A 21,819-nucleotide genomic window follows, 5' to 3' on the forward strand; every position below is an offset into this window, starting at 1 on the left:
TATTTCTGGCTCGACATGGAAAAAGATTGTAAGTCCTATGCCCGCGGATGTGAAGAATGTCAGAGACATGGACCTCTCCAGCACGTACCATCAGTACCTCTCAATCCAGTGGTCAAGCCTTGGCCGTTCCGAGGATGGGCAATGGACTTCATCGGGCAGATTTATCCGGCCTCTAGTAAGGGACATACTTTCATAATTGTGGCAACGGATTACTTCACCAAATGGGTAGAAGCATCGGCAGTAAAATCCATAACTTCAGCCGTGGTCAAGAATTTTATTGAGACCAAGATCCTGCACAGGTATGGGGTGCCTGAAACTATAGTAACGGATCGTGGGCCATCTTTTATTTCAAAGGAGGTTGAAGAGTTTGCAAGCAAGTACAAAATAAAGATGATCCAATCCAGTCCATACTACCCTCAGTCAAATGGGCAAGCAGAGGCTAGCAACAAGATCTTGGTCAACATTATTAAAAAGATGGTGATTGATAGTCCATAAAGGTGGCATGAGATGCTAGGGAACACGTTGTGGGCATACCGGACTTCTAAAAGAGCGGGGACAGGCACGACTCCTTATGCCTTGACTTTCGGGCAAGATGCAGTGCTTCCTATGGAAATCAACGTCAGTTCCGTAAGAATTCAAAACCAATTTGGGTTGCATAGTGCAGAATATATCGAAGCCATGTGTCAAGGTATTGAAGATCTGGATGCAGCCCGAATTGAAGCCTTGAACCAGATTCAAGAAGGAAAGATTGCTGTTGCCCGAGCTTATAACAAAAGGGTGAAGTTAAAGTCTTTCAAGGAAGGAGATTTAGCGTGGAAAGCGGTCCTCCCGCTAGGCGCTCAGCTGCGTGGCTTCGGGAAATGGAGCCCGACATGGGAAGGTCCTTTTATTATTAGTCGGGTTTTGAACAAATGAGGATATTATCTAGCAGACCTCGAAGGCAATGAGCAGAAACACCCTATTAATGCAAAATTCTTGAAGAAATATTGTCCTACATTATGGGATGTTAGGGATTGCTATATCGAAGAGGGAGCAGAGTGAGACGGACCTTAGAAATTCACATACGGTATTTTGTTCATCCAAACATTTAAAGAAGGCAGAGATGTAGAAATAGATAAAAATACTTATTTCATGTCGACAAATTGATGAGATTACAAGATACCAAATCTTATGTATTACATTTGATCCTCTCTGAAAGTGTTGGTGTCTTCAACTGGTTTCCCGCTATCTTCTTGGTTGAAACCCAATCAGGTGATCGGGTTGTGCGGCCAACATGAGCTTGGTAGATGACCCTCCCACAAGATCTTCACCATGTATGATGATGAAGCCCGACTTATCACCACAAGTTGTGGGAAGATCAGTCATCAAGAGGAGACCGCCTGACCAAGGGTGTTGGAGGTAGAGGGGTGATCAACCAAATGTGTTGGAGGTAGCAATCATCAGGTGAAAACTTTCTTTTTTCTCACGAAAGGGGAGTTTCAGGAAACTCCACTCAAAACCTGAGGAACCCATTTCTCAGTGGGGAGACGGAAGGATTCAAGGTGGATGAAGGGTGAAGACCAAAATGAAGAAGAGGTGATGATTTGAAAAGGGTTTCCAAAGCTAGAATTTATAGAGAACCAGAAGGCAGTTTAAAGGTCGCAAGAAGCTCAAAGGGCACGCATGCTGTTATTCATTTAATGTTGGCGCTTGGGATCCCAACCTTAACATCAATTGAAGGGGGCACTGTTTGGGATAAAATCTGAACTTTGGGCCAGAGAGAAAGTCGGCCCAAACCCAAGGCCCAGAGGAAAACTTAGGAGGCAGGAAAGAGGCTTTCGGCTGGGCACAAGTTACAAAGGCCACCTGCTTACCTGCTCAAAGACCACATGGGGTAGGCTATTCAGTCACTACACAGCCCAATAAAGTACTTTATTGGTGGCATTCATGTAAAAAAGCTAGTGAGTCATCACCAAACCGCATTCGGGCACCGCTATTACTACAGGAACCCAAGCTGAAGTCGTCTATAAAAGGAGGAAGAGAAGACAGAATTAGGGACACTCAAACAAACAAACAAAAGCCAAAACTCTGCTCAAGCCAGATTTGCCTTCAACGAAGTTGTAGTCAGCACAAACCTTCATCCCATTCGGGATAAACCTTCCCAGACCCCTGTAATAGCTCTGCTACCTTGTTCATGGTGGTATCGATTCATTTTGTATCCTCTTCTCCCCCGTCAACCCCTCTAAAAGCTTTCAGACCTCTGACAGAGCCACAAAGATAGATTTTGTAAGAAGTTCAGCCTTGGCCAATAAGGTTCAAACTTACCCGACTATCTTTGCTCTGTCTTTGTCTTTTCTTTCTTTTAAAAGCACAATAACATGTTATATATTCCCAGTTATATACAAGTTATTTCTAGCAAAGTCATAATGAAAATGAGTCTTCAGCACTTGAATCCGATCTGAATCGCGTCAGAGTTCAAATCAGATCTAAGTCTTAAGCCCGGCGGGCATGTAATTTAAAGATCAGTTTAAAAGTCCTTGGCCTCAAGGCATAAAAAAGAACTCTATGTGGACTCAACCCATCCACGACAATCTTTGATAAGCGAGAAGTCCGAAGTTACTTGGGGCGCAAGTAATCAATCTATTTCTCCGTTTTGTTGCTATTATATCTTGATTCGTAGAAAAGGCTTAAGCATGGAGTGAATTCTGATAGAAAGCCTCAAGGCCTACACCTAAGGCCCCACGAAGGCATCTATTTAGCTTCATTTCATGTTGCGGTCTAGTTGGTCCGAGTATAAGGATTAACTCTGATGGGAAGCCTCAAGGCCTATACCTAAGGCCCTACAAAGGCACTCATTTGGGTTCGTCCTACCTCTTGGATTCAGATAATCAAAGGTATAATAGTGATAAGACTCTGGCAACCATAAAAGACCAAATATGATACATCCAAGCGCTGGTTTAGTTTGACAGAAAGCCTCAAGGCCTATACCTAAGGCCCCACAAAGGCACCTGTTATATCTAACTTGGTTTCTCGGGCGTATACATATTCAATCAAAGCTTAACACCCATTCAACATCTGCCATACTGAAGATGGCAGTGGCACGCCTGAGCACGACAAAGTTAATCTTGATTGTGAGCCTTAAGGCCTACACCTAAGGCCCCACAAAGGCACCCTTTCAAATTAACTCTGTCTTTCTCTTTCAGAACTGCCCGACGAGCCTTGCCCGAAGTGTGTCTTGCCCGACCAAGATCTGCCCGACAAAGGCTTGCCCGAGCGAGCCCGAGAAGAAAGCAGAAGTACGACAGATACCCTCAACCGACGCCATTCTCCCAGGGGAGCTGTGTGCTCGTCCGCCAGGAGATTCCTGCGACGAACAACCACGAAAGTTCCAGAAGTGGTGTATCATGGCGATCGGCTGTTGAAGGCCAGCCGCCACCACCTCGGGAAGAGGATCCTGTTTTCTTAGCCATCAGGGATTTTTCTCCTTCCTAGAGATCTCCTCCATGTAGTCCCACATATCCTGATACCTTATCGAGACTTCTTGCAACTCCTCCTCCGCATAGATCGCCCCTTTCATCATCAGACACCTTTCCTTCGTGGTCATTTTCCTCAGCCTGTTTGCAGCCCTTTCTTTCCTTTCCTTTACCCTTCTGGAATCCTCCTCTGTTCTAATTTTTTTTTGAGGTGAATGTCCCATCGCCTTACCCTTTTCTTCCAGCTCCCGTTTGTTGTTGCTTCCGTTCCCCTCTATCTGTGGAACATGGACACCCCCAATTCCAGACCTTTCCATCCTTTGTTGGATCTGGGAGATTTGAGGTTTTCCCTTCTAGCAGTCGACTATTAATCAGGTGAGAGAAGCGGTTGGAATACATAAAATTATATCCAGGGGTTCATGCAAATGTCGTCTCTTCTTTTTGGTACTCTTTTTCGTATCGATCGCTTCTAATTCTTCGCCGGAAAAACAAATGGCACGGAATAATATGCATGTAAAGATGATGCTCACAAGGCAGTCCTAAGGCTAAGGAAATGACTCGCACGTTATAGAAATTGATATATACACTACATTTTGTTGTATATAGGATATTAGTTTATACATTAATTGATTAATTTTGAACGAAAGTATGCTTTTAAGGTTATGGCCGTTATAGAAAATAGCCTTGATTAAATGGTTTGACATTTACACTCCGATTCTATGAGATGACTTTCTTTTGCATGCATTACTGCTTTATGCATAAATATTAGGTTAATATCTTCAACGATCAAAATTGATTTCTTGCGTCACTTAGTATTACAGTCTAGTGTTATTAATTACTCATCACTTGTAAGTAAGAGATGTTAGGTTTGATTCTCACCACAGCCGAATTTGAACCACGTTATTGCTAGTCTATTGTGAGACTAAACTGATCTCCTTCCCTTTAGTGTAGATAATATCGTTTGTTAATAAAAAAAATTGATTTCTTGCTATTACACTTATAACTACTATATATCGTCTTCGTAAGCTCAAGTTATCTCACTAGGTTTAAAGTTAAGTCAAGCATTTAGTGATCACTAGCATATGTAAATAGGAGTTGATCAAGGTGGTGGACTCTTGCAACAGAGTGTCAACGCAATGCTATGAAACCCAGGTAGGAGAAATCGGGCAAGCTTACGAAGATTCATTTTATTAGATTTTGTGAAGTGTTACATGATTCACAGCAAGACAATTTTCTAGTAGTTGGTGTCTAGTAAGTTATGTCTTGTATGAGTCTTGTGCCTTGAAATTTCTTTCATGTATGTCTTGGAAAGAAATATATATGACCATAATAAAGCCCTAATTCTCCACAAATGAGGGGTGGGCACAGTTCAGTTCAGTCCAACTCACTCTTAAAATCATGAACCAAACTGGAGTCATATAATTAGTTTGATTCATAAACTGAAAATTGCAAGGGAAAACTGAACAAAATTGGACCGCCTCAGTTTCGGTTAGATTCGCTTGGTTCTCGATTTTAAGCATATTTCCCATTCAAAATTAGATCTAGAGATGCTGGCGAGGGTTTTGGCTTTGCAACTTTGAGATAGGATTAGATCTAATAGGTGGGGACTGAATCTGCAGGAAGAGATGGCGGAGAAATCGCCCAGTCGGTCGAGTATGGTAGAGAGTTTGAGGTGCAGACAACGGGACTAAAGAGAGAGAGAAATGAAGAAGAGATAGAGAGGCTAAAACACGGACAAAGAGAGATGGAGATATAGAAAAGAAGGTAATGCTAGTCGGTTAAGTGTGGTGAGGGAGGAAGAGAGAGAGGAGGGAGAGAAAGGGAAGAGAGAAGGAGAGATGGCTCTTTTGAGGATTGAGGTGAGGGAGGGTAGTAGATTAGGGTTTGGTAATTAGGCTTAGGAATATTGGGCTTAAAAAATAATAAATTTGCACTTCATAAGGGCCATATATTGTTAAAAAAATATATGATTAAGTACCTAAAACTCCTCAACCATTTATGGTGCGTTTGTTGCGTCAGACTATCTCGGACTGGATTAACTTTGGGAACTAAGCTGGATTGGCTTAAACTAGACTAAGTTAGACTAACTTAGTGAATAGTTTGGTGTAGTGTTGGATTAAGAACTAAAAACAATAACAAATTCTAATACTATATTATTTAATTCACTATAATTATTATTTTATATTATTAATTCAGGTTTATTATTATTTTATTCTTACTTTTTTCTATATTTTTCCTCTTTAGAAACCTCTGTAGTGCTTTCCTATTTCTTTTCTGTTCATTTCCCCCACCCTTAATAAGTTTCTCCGTCATAATCCCTCTTTTTCTTTGTCCCTCTCCCTTTTCATCTCCACCTTTTCTCCATTCATCTCCCTTGTTTCTTTTTCTAATTTTTCTAAGACGCAATTGGCAAATCAGAACCCATATCAGAGTTTGAGTCATATGGGTACTCATCGTTCTGCTTCTCCAGCGTCAACGACGAAGGTCTGCGATTAGGGAGTCTGAAGTGCATTTGTGAATGGATGACTACCGTGCTTTTCATACGCATAGCGGTTTTTTTTTTTTTTTTTTTTTGGTATCGAATTTTGGGTTTGGGATATGGTTTTGAGAATGAAAAGAGTGCATAATTTTTTTCCTTTTTTGTTCTCGAATTTTGAGGGATTTAGGTTTGAAAATGGTATACGAGAGGGGCGAAGCAGAGCAGAGTTGGTAAATGGGATATGGGTTTCGAATTTTGCGAGGAACAAGTAGGAAGCGGAGGGGGGCGGTGGCGAAGCAAGGAGTTGGTCTTAGGAATCCGGCCGATTTCGGGGGGTCTCGCTAAGACCCTCTAGTGAAGCCGTTAGTCTTGGTTAGTCGGGGCGAGTCTCATTAAAACTTGTCCCAGCGTGGAACAAACACGGCACTGCATTCCCACTTAATCTAATCCAGTCTAGTGAATGCTAGCGAGTGCAAACAAACGCACCCTTAGTATTATTTCAAATTGAACTCAAAATTTTTAAACATTCCAAACTAGTACCCAATTTATTGAAAATGTCACATCCATTAAGCCTTAATTAAAAATCTGTTAAATTAACTAGGCTTACTTTTTCTCCAAAATCAATGGAAGGTCATGGAAGCATAGCCTCCACTAACTAACGATTACCACCATCCTCATCATGCCATCACCTCCAAACCCCAACGCAAAACCACAAACTCCACCCTTACACTCAAGCTGCCAACATTAAGAAGGTCATGGTAGTTGCTAAAATGGTATGGACTGCCATGATGCGGACACACATGAGCAGAAACAAAGAACTGAAAGCTTTACGAGAGCCAAGAATTGGCAAATGAGGAAATCGCATGAGCAGAAACAAACTTCGTGAAACCCTATTAGAATTCTTAACCTTCTTATATGTTCAGAGATTGCCCTCCTAAAGTATTTCAATTTGGGTCCATTTTCATTCAATTCAATACATGTTTAATCATTGGGTTCAAGAATATATAATCTATGTTTAAATTTAGATTTTGAGGCAACTACTATTAATATTGTCCATGATATATCCAATTGGTGGATTTTGCATATAATATATGTTTGAAAAATTAACTGGGGCTTAACATATGTGACATTTTTAATAGGTTGAGACTGTTGGGTACATGTTTAGAATGTCTAAAAAGGTTGAGACCAATTTAGAATGACACTAAAAGGTTGGGGAGTTTTAGGTACTTAATCCAAAAATATAATACACATGTATTTATATTTATATTGATTCGGTTCAGTCAAAACCGGTTTTTAGAATCCCCAATTAAAAATCAAAACCGAAATCGAATCAAGTCGGTTTGGTATTCGTTTGGTTTTTGCTTGCTTTGGTCAACTCTGGTTCTTCTTCCTCGATTCGATTCGATTTCTTGGTTCTTCAATTGTTTTGCCCACCCCTACCCTAATAATTAACAATTTAATGCCCTCTTTCTCCTCTTACCATTTACAAGCTGCTATCCTAATGTCTTCACTTTGAGGACCTGTGAGGTTTTTTATATATGAGTTCTCATTTTAATCTTACTGTAGATTAAACTATCAATTTAAATAATTTTTGTTACACGAAAACAAAATACTAGTTGATAAAAAAAAAAGGGTTTCACGTCATGTTGAATCCCTTCCATATGCAAAACCTAGTCTCCTCATCAAATATCTAAACCCAGCAAATCCAATTGGATAAAACCAGTTTTATCCAAACTTTTATCAGTAATATTCAAACTTAGTTAGTTATAAACCACAAAAAAAAAAATTAGATTGTGTGTTTCAGAAATAGTTGTCCAACAATGGTGAAAAACTTGAAACAGGTCCCTCTCTCTTTTTCATAGGTGAAAAAGAAAAAACGAAAAACTTAAAGGAGAGAAGGGAGTGAACAATCCAGAGAGATGGAGAGTGGAAGGGGAGAGAGTGAAGGTAAGGGAAAAGACGGAAGGTTTCACGCGAGAATTTTTTTTAATTTAATCACTTCATAGAATTATTGTTTTTCGGTGTAATAAGGATCATTTAAGTTGATAGCTTAATCTACGATAAGATTAATCTGAGTGATATTGGTAGTAACATTATTAGAAAACTTCATTTTAATTCTTGGCAAAGATGACTTTTAGATTAAAACCATGAGTAAGATCAAAATAATAACCTCATTTTATTAATTCTATTTTGATTTTTTAATTGTTTCTCTCTTTCTTCCTAATTTTTAATGTATTAATTTTATTTCATTATAATTATAATTTTCATTTCATTTATCCTAATATATTTTATTGTAAACATTTAGATAAACTAATTTTTGTTATACAATATATTTCGATGTACTTTGTCTTCTTCATTTAGGTACATTAAATTCATTATAATAGATTTCGGTGTATAAATTTTGGTACACACATTTTGGTACATGCATTTCGATACAAACATTTAGTTACATTAATTCAATATAATACATTTTTGTACTAACATTTTGGTACATAAATTTAAGTACATTAATTTAATATAATACATTTAGGTGTATATATTTCGGTACATACATTTCGGTACACACATTTAAGTACATTAATTGAGTCTTTCAAGTTTGAAGAATGTTAAATAAAATTAATAAATTAAAAAACTGTTTTTTGGTAAAAAAAAAATTAAAATTTGTATATTAATAAACTTAAATATTTAATGAGAGACATTAAATAAAATGCACATTAATTATTTTGATTTAAGGACGCATCAATGGATTATAATCAATAAGTAATCTAACACTAAGTTTATTTTAAATTTCAATATTCTTGAATGATTAAAGTTAAAAAACCCCTAAAATTATTTACTGGTTGAACGGGAGGCTCGATAACTAAATGAGAGCCTCGAGAACTACATCATCATCATTTAATTAGCAGTAAAACTATTTATGGTTGAACGGGAGATATATAAACCATTCTGATTTTTAGGATACAAATTACTAAGATATGAAATCGAAAACATGAAAAAGTTAAGCAGAATATATAAGTACGTTCCATATACATGCATGTTTGAGAAGATCTTGGAGGTATGTCCATCGCCCATTGTACGTAGTCTTAGCTAGGAATGAGTACCGTGCATTCTTCCAAAACCAGAGTTTTGATTAATATTAATCAGAAACCGCGGATTTGTTTTTTTATGATCTTTTATTTCTTCATGATGAGTAACTTCTTTTCTAGCATTCATCACTCTCTGCACCATTCTGCTTCCCAGAACTTGGGTTCCATTGTTTCCTGTTTGAATTCTTCCTTTTAAAATTGGAGTATTATTCAAGCTGCTGTGAATTTTCGTAGAAGTAATGTCCTGAACCTGGATCGTGCCTTCCAGTACTTTCCGACCGCTATAGATGCTTGGTGAGCATGACTGCCTCCTTATTGGTTTTGAAGCAGTTGCTGGTGCAGCAGCTTTGGACTGGATCAGGTGAGTCGGGGTCGTACTAGTTCTACCTCGTCCTCCTCGTGTAGCAGAAGTCGAGCGTTGTTCTGTCCTCACATTAGCCGGTTTCTCGTTAGAAAATCCATCTACAATTAGATGATCAGTGGAGGCAGCAGAGACACCTCTACTAGTAGTAGTAGTTGTTGTTGTTGCTGACCCCGTTGGCTTTATTTTCGAATATTCCATCTTCAACACTCCTCCCAATCCCATTGCCATGTCCGAGGAGGATAAGAAATCCACTGGAGCTGATGTTTCACCGACCACGTTATAATTTGCTGATCTTTTTGCTCTTGTGTCAACGGATGCTGATGGCCTAATAATATTAATATTCGTTGCTGGTTTCTGGTTCAGGCGAGGATCAACTGCGACTGGTGTCGTTCTGTTTTTTGTTTGGGCCTTGGATAATACACTTGTGCCTGTGCTGCTGCAGCTGCTTCGTCTTTGACTCGGGGTGACACTTCTTCTCACCGGGATTTTCGGTTTTGGTTTTGGAGATTTGGGCCTCCCATTTCTTGGTTCAACCGCCTCTGTGTTGCAATTGCCACCTGCAAACTGGTTTCATCCATGTTTGTTTACTAGTAATTCCTTCCATTAGTTACTATGGCACGCCGCATGCGAAGGATCTCTAAATTATGATCAAGTCGGAGCTTTTTCTCTAGAATTATAAATACGTTATATTTGGATTTGCCTTAATGTGGAGCATTAGTTCTTTTAGCCAATTACGTTCGTGTTTTAGCCAATTACCTATGTCACTTAGTACTATGGTCTAATAATATTTTTCTTCACTCGTAAGTGAGAAGTCTTAAATTTGATTCTTGCTTAAAGGAAAATGAACCACATTATTGATGTGGTTTTTTTTTTTTAATCTTTTAAACTAACAGAGTCCGTTAAAAAGAACCATGCTCCACATTAAATCAAATTATGATATGAAATGATACAATTTTTAATTCGAAGACCTGAACTTCAATTGCCATAATTTAAAATTTATTGTTTCAATTGTCTCTTAACGAAATTAGGTCTCACTTTTGACTGACTAAGAACTTGTTTGGATGTACTTTTAAAATAACTGAAAACACTTTTTGTGAAAATATTTTTAAAATCAATCTTTAGTAAATATGTAAGTAAATCCTGGAAAAACACTTAAATACTTTTTGGAAGAAGCATATAACTGATGTTTCTTGCACAAAGCACTGAGAATGCTTTTGGAAACTAAATTTCTTTTTCTTCTAAAAACGCTTTCAATTATTTTAAAAGTACATTCAAATGAGCCCTAAGAAATTACAAAAATTTATAATCTTAATAGCTTACTAAAAAGTATTAATTTTTTTCGGTTATAAAACACAATTAATCATTTCGATATATGAACTTCATGAACATTAATAATAAAAAAAACAGATTGTATGAATTTTATGAAATTAAAAAAAAAAATGATCTCTTGTAAATATTAGTAGCTAGTGACTAACATTTACATACCCGCGAAAGAGGTTGAAGGATTGGTATTTCCCCTTGAACAACTAATTCAGGGCCATTTGTGTCCATTTCAAGAGATCGAAAAAGAGGAGTTGCAGGTGGTGTTTTCAACCTTGATTGATGTACATAAGACGAGCAAATTTATATTAGCTACTATTAGTCAACAACTAGACAATTTTATAATTAAAAACTCATAATTTGTTCAGTAATTAAAACTTAAAAACTTAGGATTGATCACCCTTTTTCTAGCTTTGATTTATTTATTTTATGTCGCATCTCTCTCTATAAGAAGCTAGAAACATAAACAAAACTAGTAATTAAAATTAAATTTAGTTTGACATCAAATTAATGGATCAGTAAAAAATGGGATCAATAAAGAAGGCCTACCAATCATAGTCGTTCTTGTCATTTTGGGCAAAAATTTCAAATCCCTTTTTGGCAGACTCAATTCTGTAAAGCTGATAGTTTCCTGCGTGCAATTTTTTTTTCTCATAGTAAATTTTATCACCAACAAAACAAATGTACCAGAGCTAGGACTAGCTATAGCAAATGAATCAAAGGGCTAGCTATGGCTAGCCATAGTACATGAATCAAATTAAGAAAGGAATGAAGGATATATGAAATATTCATATATAATTCTGAAAGTATATCTTTTAACTCCTAAAACTCAATATGTATTATGATAATTATTATGAGTTAATATATATATATATATATATATATATATATGCTAATAATATGCAGCAGTACCGTACGTACCATTTGGCTCAAACTCGTCAGAAACAGGTTGGAGGAGGCTGACGATTTTGCGTTCATTTTCGCGCTTTTGCAACTCCTGGAACAGAATAAGATCTTGATCGTGATCTCTGTCATCCTTCCGTCCTCCGTTGATCAAAGGTATCCCGGGAACTCTCCTCCTGCTACCACCCCTTAAGCTTGCGCCATTCGGTATAGAATTCGAATTCATGGTACTATTTCTATGTATCTACGGCCCGCGTTTAGGGTTATGAGGGTTTAGGTCGCTCGAGCTCTTTTGGATTTGGTTAACTGCAGCTGCAAAATGCTTCTTGCAATTAGCTACAACATATATGTATATAGGACACCGGTCGATCCCATAGAGGAGGAGGTTTAACTTATCGGTCAACACATGGATGGATCGAGTTATACGCTATACGATAAACCAAATTGCATCGGCTTAAAGAGAGGTTGCCACGTGGAAACTTGGTCGGCAATTTCAATGTCTACAGTCTACTACACAAACACAAAGCGACGAAATCTGCTTAATCGTATCAAATGTAGGGGGTGATAAACCAAATTCAAAAGTTCTTTTTCCCGCCACACTACCAGTGCAACCAACGCTTCAACAACCTTGCACAGCTCCACTACTCAGAAGCCGCAAGTTTCTCTCAAGAGGATAGTTTAAGAGTGTCAATAAGTTATTAGGACAAAACTCGAGGAGTGGGATTAAAAGGAATAAAAAGATCAAGATGATAATTTCAGAGTCTCAAAAAGTTATTAGCTAAAGAGTCTGACAAAAAAAAAAAAAAAATTCAAGAAATAGAAAACTATATTTTAATCCTTAAATAAGATGAATTTTAGAAAAATGTCTTATACAAGATTAAAAATTGATTTTAGTCCCTAGACTCTATTTGATGCCAACATATTAAATGTCTCTCTTTTTATTTATAATTTTATGAAAATATTATAAATTTTAATTCTCATTATGGTAAGTATCTTATATAAGAAAATATTTTCGTAAAGATTTGGTACACATGTTTTTGCATATTTTCTTATGTGCCACTACTTCATTACAATATATTTAGGTACGAACATTTCGGTACACTAGGTTAGTATAATATGTTTAGGTACGAACATTTCGGTACACTAGTTTATTATAATATATTTTGGTACCGACATTTTGGTACACCAGTTTAGTATCATATATTTAGGTATGGAAATTTTCGGTACACTTATGTTTTTGCGTATTTTCTTATGTGCTACTAATTCACTACAATATATTTAGATATAGACATTTTTGCACACTAATTTAGTAAAATATATTATGATATGAACATTTAGGTACACTAATTAGGAAATGGATCATCTCCGGATCCCTTCCACCAAGTCCACCCATCCAGACCATTGAAATTTGATCCAACGGCTACAAACATGGGCCCCTTTAAAAGTTATAATTCAACTTTAGCCGTTGGATCAAATTTCTATGGCTCGGATGGGTGGAGAGGATCCCTTTCCCACTAATTAGAGGAAGTAATGTGACGACCCATCCCTACTTTTCACTAGAATTTCTTTTTCATTGGTGTGTTTAGACGATTTTGCCCTTTTTGGGAAATGTGTAATTTGACGTGGATTTTGTTTTCGACTACTAATTATTTCTCATAGTTTTGTACTTAACTTGTACTCATTGATATGAACTCGTGAGCATGTGTTATACTTGAAACGAACTTGTAACGAAAAAGTTATGCTCCGTCAAAGTATGAGGATAACGGGTAGTTTTGTACACACGTGTGTACAAATCGATCAGTGTTAGAAACACTGTATTAGATAGGGAGATAGATTTTCTGAGCCCTTTCCACTGTGCAAAATCAGAAAATCCTATCCCTTCATTTCTTTAAATGTAGCTCGTGCCCTTTCATCTCTCACCCACCAATCAAATTATTTAATTTGATTCTCCACCAATCCCTCACCTCCATTCATTTTCCCCGTTTTTCCTCCTAACCAATCAAGTGCCTTCCCTCAATTCTGGCACCCAATCAGTGAACACGCTTCCACAAATCTTCACCTAATTTGAAAACGAAAATCACTTTCTCTCTCTTGCTTCTCTCTATGTCTCTAACTCGAGAGCCCTTTCTCTCTGCAACTCTCTTAATCAATGTTTAAACCATCCAAACGTGACCTGCAACCTATACCATTGAACTCACCTTAACTCCACGAACACAACCATGTAACCAGATCATGATTTGGTTGAGTTTTGACTCACCAACTCGGAAGCTCCGACTCGGTGAGTTTTGGTTCAACGATTTTCAAGCCATTCACGACTTAGGTAAGCCTCGGGAAATCCTAAGATCCTTCATTTCATTTCTATGGGTTGATTTTGATCTCGTATACATGTTTTGAACGAACATTTTAACGCAAAAAACTCGAGAGGGGGAGGCTGCTCAGTTTTCCAACAAATGAACCGTGACCATTTGGTCACTTTCAGATCATTTTTCTGACCAACCTCGACCACGACTGGACTCCTATTAGGTATAAACTTGTTCTCTATATTCCTAACTTCAAAATGACTTTTGAATCATTGAGTTTGGTTAACTATCGAGTTAGTTTTTTAGTATGAAAGTTGGGAAGAAATTCCCAGATTTTTGGGAAAAGTTGATCGTGGCCGTTTGACCACTTTCAGGCTAAATTCCTAGACAACACATACCACATTTGAACTTTTTGTGAATATGGATCGATTCATTACATTCCTAACTTTAATTTGGTCTTTGTAGAATTGTTTTTGGTTGAGAATCAAGCTCATTAGGAGCTTTGGAAGTTAGACCTTTAACCTGTAAAACGCAGGAACTCGTGATGAAAGCGAGTACAACTGTATTTGCAGGCGCATGAGCGTGTGTTGTCTCACATGGGTCCTTGACGCATGCAGCATGTGGCTGCCAGTGCAGCCACTTATGGCAGCACGTGGAGGCGCGTCCGGCCTCCGATTGACCTTCTGTCAATTTGTGTAGGTCTGTGACGTTAAGTAGATCGATTTAGTATATTCAAACCTTATGTTTGGGCAATCTATTGAGGTTTTATTTAAGTTTCCGTTTATGTGCTATTAAACTAAGTTAATTAGTAATTTCACATATAGGGGAAACGTATCTCGAGGGCGTACGGGGTCAAGCAAGGCTCAGAGACTTCGTTTCGACTGTGTATCTGTGAGTGGGCAGTTTATTTTATACCTATACATATTTATAGTTTCCCTAAATACGTAGTTACTTCATTTTTACGCTTATATTGTCAAGTATTCGTTATTGTGATATTAATTGTGATAAATGCTACTATATGGTTGGGATATTACTGTCATGACATTCATACATATTTGTATATGCTCATCTTGCTGCACAGGTGTTAGTATTCACTCCAAGGCTAGGGTCAGTCCTTCACGTGTATGTTCACAACGCACCGTTCACTCGCCTTGGATCCAAGTTAGGTGCCGGTCTTGTCGAGCAGATTACATTAGGCAATCCGACTTGTATGTGACCGTGCTTTTGCACCAGCCTTCACATGATCGTAGTACTATAGCGTATTGATTACACCCAATCCTGTTCATGTCAGAAATTATCTGTTCGAACTCATGTGTCAGCTTAGATGAATGAGCAGTTAGCTATACTTGATTATCACATGATTTTATTATTGTGGCATTGATACATCGTGACTTGGCATATTTTCTGGTTATATTGTTGTTTACATATTTACGTAGTATGTTTTAAGGAAACTATACTTGTTTTACGGCGAGGGGTTACTATATTCGAAAATAAAGGTTTTCATATAAGTGTTGTTTTGCTGACCCACTCAACTTTATTTTTCACCCTTCCAGGTTTAGTAGCTGGGCTTACGTGTAAACGAAGGTTCTGGCAAATCTCAGGAGATGATTATCTTTAGTGGTATAACCCTCACCCTAATTACTTTACTATTCTTATGCTCAACCATCACATGTGAAATGGGTGCAATCCCACTCACCCGCCCACTTTTCTGTTTTGGCACTTTTAGGTTTAAATTTATTCACATTCTTTTTCCACTACACTACACTTTATGGCTTCGTCACCTTCTAGGTGTCGGCCAACACAACTAGATTCGGAGTCCAAGTGGACTTTCCTGGTCGAGGTGTGTCAGTTTGGTATCAGAGCATAAGTTTGGGCAATATTGCGTTCATCACACATGTGATGTAAGCATTCTTGGTTCTTGAACCTAATTCTTGAATCTTGCCACCTCGTTGAGCAAGAAAAATCTGTTAACCTTCCCTTAAGTTTGGATACTTTAGACGACTTATCGTGATTTTAGAAAATCTTTTTGGAAATCACCCCTAGACTTTAAACGACGAACCTCCATACCAAGGAATTTCCGTTTTGGGGAACGAGTTGCTAGCCCCACAGCCGGGCTATTGTATCAAGGGTTGAGTATTACCAAGGAATTATCGATCAATCCTATTACTTTTCTCCCACCGTTTTTACCAACCATTCAAGATAGGAAACCAGAAATGGTTTGTTTATTTGGTGGAACCTATTAGTATACCATTTCGTAGAATTCCTACAAGTTTACTTTGTCAAGATTCTAGAAATGTTTGAAGCGACAACCTGGTGCTAAAGTGGTAGCATTTGACAGAAGATCATCTGAAGGGCAATCACTTTTGGTCTCTGTTAGCACTAATATCCTTAAACGTACTGGTGTTCATGTTGGATCTTCAGGAGGAAGATTGACTCCTAATAAGTCATTTTCAAAGTAGATCTTTAGCAAGGTATTTTCCAAACTTGGAATTTTCTAACCAAATATTAATTTCTAGACTTTCCTTTTGATGTTGTACTCATCATTTGGGTGAGTATAAGCTGACGGGTATGAGTTGTCATATCCTAGGAGTATCAGAATCCCAAAAGCAATAACCAAATCCTCCTAGAATCAACAATCTACTTCACTTGACCAGTTCATTTCCTGTCACCCGAAGCTTTCTACCTGAATGAGTTCTAACCCGTAATTAACCTACGGTGATGTTACTAATTGATGCTATTGTTTGATATCCAGAGACTGATGACCAGCATTCGGTGGTATGATTTCTGACACTGGACACAAGTGCTAGTATCTGGGAGTGATACTTTTATAACAGAATGCCAGTTCACAGTTTCAGGGAAACGAACAATATTAAAATATCTCAAGTGCGTTAATTAGCGGTGCTACGGATAGATTGATTTACAGTGGCTACTTGAGCCGAGTAAACTAGAATCGTGGAGGCTTAGGAACAAGCTTTGTATTAGGAAAGTAAACTCATGGTTGTTTTACCTTATCACCTACCTAGGTAAACAAAACCTCTTTGACTAGGTTAGCTGTAACTCAATGAGTCGATTTATGCAACTCGGAGCTTTGGGTTGATATGCGATTTCTCTAATTTGAAGGTGAGAGATAAAATGGGTTTATAGATCTTTTGGGTTTTTGAGAAATTCATTGCTGAGAGAGAATTCTATTCAATTTGAGCAGCTCAATTTCATATCATTCACCTATTTGAGTGAGGGAGGGTTCCGTTCTTGTTTTTTTTTTTTTTTTCTATACTTAGAGCATCCCCAATGGGGCTTTATTCTTCATGAGGCTACTACATTCTAAGCCTTAGTGATAAATTTCATCCCCAATGTGCCGGAAAATGGGACTAGATCAACCTCTATGGAGCAAAAAATAATCACAAGGCGATACGTGGATTTTTGGGTAAAAGATGACAAAAATACCCTTGAGGCATACCGTGATTCCTACCCGCGAGTAGTGGACAATCATCCGTCAATCAAGTCAAAAGTGTCCAAAATAGGTAACAAATTCAAAGATATTCCTCATCCATCCTCATCTTAGGTAATTATTTTATAACCTACATAACATTCCATTTAAGTGGAGGTTAATTGGCAAATTAATGGATTAATTCCTCATTAATCCATTAATCGCCAATTAAATCATCCATTACACCCCAAAAAATACCCAAGGGCCGGCCACTCTTTCTTCTAAAGAGGGCCAGTCATGCTCTATAAATAGGACTCCATTTTCTCTAAAAAGTTAGTTCCAACACTCTTGCAAAACTCCCAAAAAGCTCTCTAAACACTTTTCTCTCTAAATTCTAACTTTGGCATCAGAGGTTTTTCGGCCAAAGCCCCCCCATTCATCGTGGGTGCGTGAGGCTTTTGGCCTTAACCAAATGTGTTAGTTGTTTTGTAGGTGCAATTTTGTCCAAGATCAAGGAGGAAGAAATTTGCATCCACAACTTCCTTTCTTAGGTAGCATAAAATTAGGCGACATCTAGCTCCAAAAACCAGTGGGTTCCATGAGAAAAGTAGTAATCCATATAAGCCAAATTCTATCACACTCTCTCTAGTTGCGAATACACTTATACTCTTTGTTTATATTTTTTTTAATTCATTTTTCTTACATATTTTTGTTCCAAAGTGTGTATGTTTAAAGCTTAAGACATAAAATGATATAAAGGCCACTTAGCCACTCATTACTACAGTCTGGTGATATTCATTTTCAATTGTAAGTGAAAGGTCTTAGGTTCGAATCTTGGGGATGGCGAATTCGATACCAAATTAGGTGGCCCATTGTGTGATTTAGTCGAACTTCCCTTCCCTTTAGTGTAAAATATATCGTTGTACTCAAAAAATGATATATGGCTGATGCAAAATATATAAGCACACAAATTAAACCCTCTTTTTATCAATTGTAGTAAAGTATGTAAGTAGGGATCGTTTTAGGCCGGGGATTAGGAGGGATTTCTAAATCACTTGGAAACTGACTTGAAAACGTAAAAACAAAGTTTAAAACACTAACTAGACTCAAAGAATGCAAAACTATACTTTAAAATACTAAAACAAACCAAAAGACTCAAAACAACCCCTAAACACTCAAAACTACCTTAAACACACAATCTGGGCAGTTTTGGGACTCTAACACAAACTTGGACGAATTTTGGTTTTCTAATGAACTAAAACACTTAAAAACATAATCTAAGACAAGTTCTAATTAATATGACTCAAAGAAATAAGATGGGGTTGATTTTGGACGAAAATAATTAAATTAAGACAAGAACAAAGTAAACAAATTCTTAGACAAATTTAAGTGAATCAAAACAGATTGTAAAATGAATTTGAATGAAACTTATGGATGGAAGGCTAGCTAGGAGGTTCTTCTCCACACATGTCACACTTGCATAAAAAACGATTTCCAGTTGCTTTTCGATAAGCTATGAATACTCAACGCCCCAAATTAACCGTGAATTGCACTAATTAACCCTCAGTTTTTCCACAAGTTATTGGGTTGGATGATTGCATACGACAACCCAAAACATTCCCTACAAGTTCCCTACATGAATTGCATAATAGAGATACAAGCAAGAATCATTAAGTTCTATGAAAAACATAAGCATTGACGAGGCACTCGTTACTATGATTTGCATGAAACTTATGCCAAGAATTTACTTAACGTGATTGTGACTAGCAACCTTCACTACTTGTGAATATAAGTTCATAACGATTAGGTGAAACTCCCTTATATTCTAGCGTTAAATTCATGCATGAAAATTAAGCGTGCACTCTCAACCAACATACACAAATCATTTTTATACGATCGGATAAGTAAATAGAATTCACAACTTATGAATCACAACTGGATGTAATCAAATCATATTGCAAGTATGAACATGGTTTCGAATCACCCCCTAACTAAGAGGGATTTAGTTCCTCATACTCACAAAGCAAAGATACATAAATTTAGACATTAAAATCAAAGGAAAGAAAACACCTAAAATGCTCCAACTTGGGTAGCAAGTGCATCCAAGAATTCTCCTTTGCTTGCTTGCGGCAGATTGCTTTATGGACGGATTTTTGGGTAGTTTTATGATGTAGAATGGATGGGGAATGGTATGGAAAGGTTTAGGGTAAGTGTGGAGGAGTGTTTGAGGGTTGGAGGGTGGTGAAGAACTAGGCAAAGAGGGTGGAAGAAGGTGGAGTGGCTGTTATGTTTTCTAGGCACTAGAATGGTGTTTTTGGGGTGTTTTGCTACCTAGAGGTTGTATGGACGAATTTTCTATGATGAATGATGAATATGAGAGTGTGAACCCTTTGCCAAGGGGTGTAAACATGTATATATAGGCCCCAAAAACCTTAGAGAATCTGGTTAGGCTAGGGAGAATGCACGGCAAAGAGTGTATGTGGTGTGCAATGGTCCAAGGGTGAAAATGAAGTGATGATGCAAAGTGTGAAGGGTAAAATGGAGTGGTCTTGTAGCTAGGGGGCATGAATGATTGTGTACATTGCATAGAGATGGAAAGGGAGGTGAAAATGTGTCAATAAATGGGTCAAAGGTGCAGCAACATGTGGTACACAAGGCATGGGATTCCAAATGTGAATGATGGAGCATCAATTGGTGCATGTTATGGTTGTGAAAGTTGTATAAAATTTTGTGGGTGAAGGGAACAAGAGGTATCAAGCAATTAAGTGTAATAATTAAATGAATTGAAGCATGAAATCAGAAATTATGTAGGGGACAAGAGTGATCAAGCATGGCATGGGAATCCAAAGGGAATTCTATGTTGTTTTGCATGGCAATGAAGGCAAGTTGGGGTGACAAATTTTTGGGCTGAGTTCTTCATCTTTTGGACCATAATTCTTCACATTCTTGGCCTCTTTAGTTCTCAAATTCGTCCATCCACTTTGGCCCAAATATGTGACATGCATTCCAAGCTCCATTTTGCTCCAAAATGCTCCAAAATGCATCTTCTTGCCTACTTTGTCCATAAAATCTGAAAACACACGAAAATGACTTTAAACATTAAAATAACTAAGGAAACACGACATAAATGCACAAGAACAAGCCAACTAAGTCGCATAAATATGCTCCTATCAATGGCCACTTTGTACTATGGTTTAGTAGTATTCCTCTTCACTTGTAAGTGAGAAGTCTTAGGTTCGACTCTTGCCGAAGACGAATTTGAATCACTTTATTGCTAGCCCATTGTAAGGCTTAGCCTACCCCCTCATTTTTAGTATAGATAATATCGTTTGCTAAAAAAAAATGATATAAGCTATTCTACTAAAAATGCTCACTTTTATTAATCTAAAAATTTAAATTTCCCCTTAAAACTTTAACACATCATATATATTTTCACCTGACTTAAACCCGTTTATTGGGTTTTAACAAAAAAAATTCATTAAATTTGCTTTATGACTCAAATTATAACATTTTACAATCCTAAAATACCCCTTATATGTGATGAAACACTTGGTTGTGTTTGTTTGTAATTTATTGCAATTTGGCTAATTTATGATTGTTTTAAATTCCATATGAATTAAAATAAGGGTTTTTATATTAACATCCCACAAAATGTTGAATATTAAAATTTAATATTAAATGACTTATTTACTCCACTATGCAATGACAATTTTGACCTTATTAGGTTTTAAAAAAAATAAAAATTTATAAATACACCCAAAATCACTTTTAGCGTATTATTTATCTTCTCAACTATCAAACATGTTGATGGAGAAAAATTGTTTTTAACGAATGGAACACGAAATCGATATTTCGGGAGCTTTACATGGGGTAAGACTTCATAGTTTTCATTTGTTTAGTGATTTCGATGACATCGATAATTATTTAATCTTGTGTTTGCTGCATTATTTAAATTTCTATATTCATATTCATCTTTTAGTGTTCATATTAATCTTGCGTACCCAGTAACATGAGTCATATTAGTGCTAGTGTCATATACTACTTTTACAAATTGAGGATAGCCATTCTCCACATGAACTCCTTCTCTCAATCTTTTGCCGTTTGATTGACGTACGTTTCTCATCGCGAGTTTTTCTTTCTTTTTTCTTCTTCTTTTCTTGTCACTGGGAGATGATCAGTGGAAAATGAGGAGACACATGGCCTGTATTTAAAGAATTCTGAGACCGATTCAGTTTTGATTTATTAATTAACTTCTACTAGCAGAGAAGGTCTTTATTTATTTTTGTTCAAGACTAAGTCTAAAGACTTGTGAAATATATATAGAAGCATTATTTGTTAGCACTAACGAGAGTTTTTTTTCTTTTTTTTTTGTTTATCGGAAAGACTCAGCACCACGGGTCATATTTTTTAGGCTTTTTAGAAGTTTAATAAGGATCACTTGTGTTTTTCGAGTTCAATTTTCTCACAAGTCGACTTTGTGGTGTCCAA

General features: G+C 37.1%; 1 protein-coding gene across 1 annotated transcript; it reads right to left on the reverse strand.

Annotated features, from left to right (window-relative positions):
* Positions 1-8,813: 8,813 nt before the first annotated feature.
* On the reverse strand, positions 8,814-11,990 carry LOC126619995 (uncharacterized). The gene is made up of 4 exons (XM_050288454.1): positions 11,623-11,990; positions 11,251-11,332; positions 10,867-10,975; positions 8,814-9,945 (listed from the first exon to the last, which is right to left on the reverse strand). The coding sequence occupies exons 1-4, from the start codon at positions 11,828-11,830 to the stop codon at positions 9,019-9,021; spliced, it is 1,326 nt and encodes a 441-aa protein (XP_050144411.1). The 5' UTR covers positions 11,831-11,990; the 3' UTR covers positions 8,814-9,018.
* Positions 11,991-21,819: the final 9,829 nt, after the last annotated feature.

The sequence above is a fragment of the Malus sylvestris genome, chromosome 4 (assembly GCF_916048215.2).
Source record: "Malus sylvestris chromosome 4, drMalSylv7.2, whole genome shotgun sequence".
NCBI lineage: Eukaryota > Viridiplantae > Streptophyta > Magnoliopsida > Rosales > Rosaceae > Malus > Malus sylvestris.